The sequence below is a fragment of the Glossina fuscipes genome, unplaced genomic scaffold (assembly GCF_014805625.2).
Source record: "Glossina fuscipes isolate IAEA_lab_2018 unplaced genomic scaffold, Yale_Gfus_2 26, whole genome shotgun sequence".
NCBI classification, from domain to species: Eukaryota; Metazoa; Arthropoda; class Insecta; order Diptera; family Glossinidae; genus Glossina; species Glossina fuscipes.
This window is the reverse complement of record NW_023998421.1, coordinates 2,607,231-2,614,162: the sequence shown is the minus strand read 5'-3', so window position 1 is coordinate 2,614,162 and position 6,932 is coordinate 2,607,231. Positions and strand designations below refer to the sequence as shown.

At 32.8% G+C, this 6,932-nt stretch overlaps 1 protein-coding gene across 1 annotated transcript; it reads right to left on the bottom strand.

Moving 5' to 3' along the window:
• Positions 1 to 5,714: 5,714 nt before the first annotated feature.
• LOC119635535 (putative odorant-binding protein A5) lies at positions 5,715 to 6,504 on the bottom strand. Its single transcript, XM_038030370.1, has 2 exons — positions 6,355 to 6,504; positions 5,715 to 6,289 (listed from the first exon to the last, which is right to left on the bottom strand). Exons 1-2 carry the CDS (start codon positions 6,484 to 6,486, stop codon positions 5,798 to 5,800), a joined length of 624 nt encoding a protein of 207 aa, XP_037886298.1. The 5' UTR covers positions 6,487 to 6,504; the 3' UTR covers positions 5,715 to 5,797.
• Positions 6,505 to 6,932: the final 428 nt, after the last annotated feature.

Sequence of the window (6,932 nt, the reverse complement as noted above, 5' to 3'; positions counted from 1 at the left end):
GCTTTCGAAGATCGTTATCAGTTTGGATTCTCGAGAAAATCCGGGACCAAATAGTATTTCGATTCAACTGGCAATGATTTGTTAGCCCCATTGTTATTAAGGAAGCGTGGATTTATACTCTGTATTTCTTTCTTAGCTGTTATTAAATAGCACTATTGGCTGGCTTGCGTTACTAGATCGGATAAGCTTCAACGTTCCTAACCGTTTTTCTAGAAACTTTATATTCTTAAAGTTCAGCCAATGTAGATACAACTACGAGCTTTCCAATCCATTTAAGGCCCCTTCGAATATATCGGATTCTTTAAATTCAATCGAAACAATTCTCGTCAATACGCACACTCTACCCATGTCGTGTCTAAACTAATCGTTAAGCTTTAGAGCTTTTCCACGTTTCCAACGGTTCAAGGGCTCACGACTTCGAGTCTACTTTGGCTGCAAATGTACCTATGCGCTAAATGTGTGTAAGCTTTCTATTTTTCTCTTGTTCATTTCTGCACGAATTTTGCCTTTTTCCCCTTTTTATTACACTTTATATTAGTTTATATAACATTTAGCATAAGATATACTATTTAAAGACAATCTAATTCGGCTGTTAATTTATTTTGTCTGAATTTCATGTGTAAATAAACATAGAAATGAATAAATCTCAAATGACTTTAGTGTCCTTTAATTCCACGACCATCGCAAAGCCTTGTTCTTTCTAGCCTCCTCCTCTTAGTGTTCCTTAATTCACATGCTAACGACTACATAAATCATTCATCGTCTTTCAATAAAAAATCGGCAAAATTAAGCGAGCGATAAAACAAACGGTGCACCATGAGTGGCACACTTAATACGTGTCTTACGACAAGATCCGAATGTGAACAAATATAGTGAACGTAGCTATGTCTCCTGTCGCATAGGTAAGATGATGAACATCTCCCATTCCTCGGTGGTGTTGATGCGAAGGAATCCGCAAGTTTTGATGCTACTAACAAAGGTATAAAAATTGACGTTCGTTAGAGAGAACATGTGAATAAATTTTTTTTTAATGCAGCGAGCTATCCAAAATCATTTATATGACCCAAATCCGGCTAAGATTGAAGTACAGTCGGTCTTTGTGGTTTAAATTCACACAAAATTCACATTTCAAAGTTAAAATGCTCTTTAATTCGAAAAAATATATTAATAAAGTTAAAGTATATGCAATACATACTTTTGATAAAGGATAATGGACTTTATTTAGAAAAAAAAAGAAGTGAAATCACGTGTTTCCACCAAGACGCACAATAGGACCTCAAGTGTGTTGAATCGTAAGAAGTAAATTTTAAATAAAAGCAATGTGCCCTTAACGATCGCAGTAATATACTTTAAAAGCTATTGCGGTGTAATATATAACATCATTACTATTAAAAAAGGAACTACAAAAAAATCAACCAATTTTTTCAGCTTTAACTTTGCATTGAAGAACAACACGTAAACCACATCTACGTATAATAAGCGTGTCAACTAAGAACTCAGCAAAAGGAAGGAACTCGCACGTGAGATCTTCGCATGTCATAATCGAAAATCTAAAATTAAAACAAAATAATGGTAGGGAAAATATAAAATTATGTAAAGATAGTGGATCGCATCCCACTAGTAAACACCCTGTATGTCTTTTCAAAATAAGTCGTTGTATAAGAAGTAAATGTGTATATAAAAGTTGTCCGATCCATATGCAATGGCGTTCAATGGCTCGAGCCAAAATGCCTCGCTTTACTAAATTTCGTCAAAATTGCGGCGTATAGGTCGAACAAAAGAAAACAAGACAAACGGACAGACGGACGCACATACTTATGTCAATTTAGAAAATGAATCGATTGGTACAATAAAAGGAGAGTGCGTCTGAAGTCTTACTGGATGCTTCATACATCCGCACAAATTTAATACACCCGTGTACCACAAGCGCATGCCGCAACATAAATATAAATACTATTACCTTTGGTGTATTTCCCAAAAATAAAAAAAGCAACAGCAAGAACAGCAACGCATTTAAAGCAAGGGCACCCTTAGAGATCGATTCGCTTAAAAAATTACTGCCCTTAGTTTATCACACGTGCATTTTACTTCCTGATGATGAAAAAATTGAAAATATGAAATTGCTTTCAAATAATTCAAAAATATCTAAGCATTGGCAAGATGTTGAAAAGAAGAGATGTGTTAATGACAAATAGGTTATTGGTTATGATTGCTTACAATCTAAACTAAATGTCACGTGCTGTCACGTGGCGTATTGACGCCGGCGAGAAGAAAAACACTTAAATATGTTTTATTATAAGTTCATCTAGGTCTTCACTAGAAAAACCAACTAAAAATTTTCTATGTTGCTCGTAGTATTTTCAATAAAAACCATAAGCAATTAATTTATGAAAAAAAAAAAAAAATTTATTAAAATACAAACTTGCAGTGCAACTTAAGATGGCTTGTATAATTCAATGCAATGTTTATGGAATTGGACAGTTAATGCCTTAGGTGAAATTTTAACACAGGAACAGAAAGTCGAATAACAACAACTCAGAGTTATTCAGGCTCGTCAAGGGTATTATAAATATGCACAATGTACATCATAACATCATCACATCTTCATTATGTAATGACTATTTAATAATCAGTTATAAGCAGTAACTATTTAAAAAGCTTTGTTTTTTTTTTTAAATTTTCCTTAAAATTTCTTGATTTTTTCTAAATAGCATTTGTCAATTGTGTTAGTCGCCTGCTTTGCCATTTTACAAGTGTGACATAGTAATCAGCCAACAACCTACCTCAACGTGACAATTAATGATTGCATCACTAACGAAACTTTATACTTTAGTATACCTTGTGGTATCGTTTGCGAATGTTTTTATAACCCTTTACAGTCATTTATGTTGATTGCCGCTCGGTCATAAACAACTCTGTTAACTACTTTAATGCTTCAATTTGTGAAACAAAAAAAAAAAAAAGGGAAAGAAAAATAGCATTACAATCACTGTTATATTTACCACACACTTTAGCCAGGTATAAGGAACAACGATTGACATTTTTCGTCTACAAAAGCTAAACAAATGAAAAATTATTACCCTTGTGCAATGTGTTAGGTTTCAGCGCAAGGCAAATACATTTTTTTTGTTTTTCTTCCTCTATTGTCTAGACTGATACAATAACATCAATATTCACCTGCGGAAATTATCATATTTAGTGTAAGTCCTGGCATTTAAAACAATTTGAATAATATTCCAGACATATGTTTTTGTTAGGACTTTGAATCCAATTGAATTGAATTGATATATGTCTTTGAATTGTCTCAAGCAGCTACACCGTCGAATAGGCAAATATTACATTTCATATATACATACGTTTATTTTCATATACACTTGAAAAGCCTGATATGCCGTAAATCAGGCTTCACGCGCACACACAATTTCTACGAAAAATCCTTTATGTTCGTAATAAGTAACGTAGAGTAAGAGCGATAACTGAACAAATGTTAAGCAATCTCTTTAAAACGAGCCGAATGACAAGAAATATTTAATCTTAAACGGCGCAATTTATGAGGGGCTGTAATTGTACAATCATCCGTAGAAATGACTTGAAACGTTTTTTCCCTTAATCTTACATTCAAAACGATTCTCGAACGCAATCTTGCTAGTCGTACTCAAGACAGCACACAGTTTCGCAAACTAAAAGGAGCATACGTGAAAAACAATCATTCGAAAGTTGTTTACTAAATATAAAAATTTAATAAAAATATTTTTTAAAAAATTTAAGACCTCGTTGTTTGTCCTAGTAGTGACAAAAGAAGTCCTCACAATAATAAAAACATTTCGCAAGAAAGATGTCATCGGCCGCTACATATATTTTTGGTAAGAAGCTCAAATTTTCACTGCACAAATTTATTAATTTCTTTCAGGTCCGCAAAACATTTTGCGAGTCTACGAACTTTTTTACTTTTCTTAACAAGAATACTATTAATCTTAACACTATTATTAGTTAAAAGAAAAAAGAAACAATTATGTATAAATAGCTAACTATTCGTATTTATTTATTCATAAACTTATTGTTTATTAATTTTTTGCATAATTATTTTCCTAATTTCAATTAACTTACATATGAGTTACATTCAATGATCACTGACATATTTTGCTTATTGCATAGTCCCCCTTCCATGATAACCTATTAAAGGCACAGCCAAATTTCTGAGTTTTTCTTCTTTTCATTAATGAAACCGAACATTTTAAAGTTTGGACAAAAAATGATTTATTTAATGGATTTTTGCCCAATACTAGCCGCTTCTCTTCACGTCTTTTAGGCACAAAAAGATCTATTTTCTGGGTACTACCACAATAATAAAAGCCCTGCTCGAACAAACATTAAATCATTTAATCAGTGTCAATCACAAGTACAAATTTATGCTGAGAACGGGGAGAAGGGCGTATCGTATTCTGTAAGTTTCAACTTATGAGACGGAACTTCATCGCACTAAAAGATCAATATATCAACAATTTCAACACACCATTGGCACTTTTCAACTGAGCGGCATCGGATTTTGTTGATGGTATGCTTTAGTGCGGGTTTCGTTTTTTTTTTTTTTTTGGAACAACCTATAATGCTGCGCAGCCAGTTAAAATCGCTAAAAGTAGTCAGGAAACGGGAAAAAAGTTAAGACAAATAAAATGAAAGACCCCCAAAAAAAATTTATTACAACATTTAGATTTCTTCCCGTCAAGAGTGGTTGGCGATAATGTAATGAAATTCTTCGTTTTCTCGCTTTGTTTTTTCTTAGCTTGATGCACTTGTGAGCGAATTACAGGCGGCCTTCAGCGGTATAAAATTTGCCAATATATAATATATAATATGGTTTTAACGTAACACGGCCCATAGTACCTCAATTTGTTTTATTTCAAAGTATCGGATAATACGGTTTCGATATAACATAAAAACGTTTCATATAACAGTAGATCTACTTTTAAAATTAGATTTACCTGAAGACATACCTATTAAGTCTCCGTTACTAATTTTAATTTTTGTAATCGTGCCATTTCTAAAAATGGACGAGTGTTATTTGGTCAAATTAAAAATTTTTTGCTTATCATGTAGAAGAGGAATATATTCTCGTTGATGCCTCTAACTTGCTTATATTTATGTATTCATTTTTCGTCGATAGAAACAAACATTCATTACATAGATCAATAACCTGCTATAAATATAATTCTGATATTTAGCCCAAAGCCTTGCTATGATACCTCTAACGTAAAAGAACTCGTTTAACTTTTATATAAATTTTTATTTCAATGCTTCGAAGTGCGAAATTGCTAAGTGAGTGCATTGGCGCATGGAAAGAAGAGAAACCTTTTGCGAGGATAGACGATAGTGCTGAAAAAGCCATCTGGTCGTGTAAGCTTACATAGTCGAAATCCGAATCCACATAAACCCCATATACAAGTGAGTTTCGTAGCCGATATACATGTGGTTAGCGACGAATTGGGACTAAGTCTTTCATAATAGTTTGCTTCTCCGATTCATTTTGTCGGTATTTCCCGGGAGAGTTTGTCAAAGACTTATGTGTTGAAAGTTTTTTTCTTACTTAAAAAAAAACATAAGCGCCGGGATCTAATTGCTTGGTTTAGTAAATATTTTATCAAAAAACGAAAAGGTTTTGTTATATTATGATGGACGTCACTTTTATGCTTTCACGTGTATGTATGTATATATTGTACTTAATTAACATAATTATGTTTTCTTAAAAATGAATGCATTCATCTTATTATCGTAGCTGTTGTAAACTTCCTTATCCGAATCAATTATCATCAATAGTGATATTTAATTGTTTGTGCAATACCTTGACAAATTCATCCCATTGACTGCGATATACATTGCCAGCTATCGGTTCGCCCAATTGATATTTTTCACCAAATTCCTTTATGTGAAACATTTTATGTGGGTCAGCATTAGTATTATTGAGGTGTGGCTCATTGAATGTTAATTTTTTTGGCTGTTTATAAACCAAAAATGCATAGCGCATTATGCCGCTAATTTTCGAAGCTAATGGGCCCATATAAGGACAGATAATTTCACCTTTATTCACCTCTAAGCCGGGTACATTGACTACAAGCCAATGTAACCATTCGGACCAATAAGACTCGTTAACGAATGGAGCATCAGGATTGCCCATGTATATGGTATAGAATTCATTTGGGTCGGCAACCCATACCAAATGCGGTTCATCTTTAGTTTGCGTAGGAGTGAATTCCTTACCCATACCAACCAAAAGATTACCAGGATACTCTATCTATTGTATATAAATCAGATGTTGATCAACAATTTTTCAATAGATAAACAAATCTTTCCAAATACCTTTAAAAAGTCCTTTGGTGCTGTATCCAACATATCCGGTATAATCTTGTACTCTCTAAAGAGTTTTTCGACATCATCGTTTGCCCGAACGAAAGTTAAGATTAAAACCACTAATAACAACTTCAAATGCATATTGAACTTAAACTTTAGTTAACAATTCATTTACTCCACTATTTATATATTTTGTACTCTTTTGTTAGAGAAAATTATTTTTTGATTATAATCAATTTTTTTTTTTTTCACAATTGTTTGATGCTTTTTCTATGAAATGTAATAACAGCTTTTATGCATGTTAAAGGCTATTGTGTTGTGATAACTTGATAATTATTTGAATAATTTTATTTATATTATTAATGTAAAGTAGAAAAAATTTGATTGGTCACGCGAGCATATGTTAGGCAAATAGTAGAGGAATAATTTCAAACGACCCATTTTTCGATACATCAGCAATGCATATATATATATATATAGGATGTGGACTTGAAAATGGAAATAGAGACTTTGCCTTTTCTTCGTTTTATCGAAAGCACACATGAGATCCATATTTTCTACCCACTATGGCATATTTGAAGGTGCCG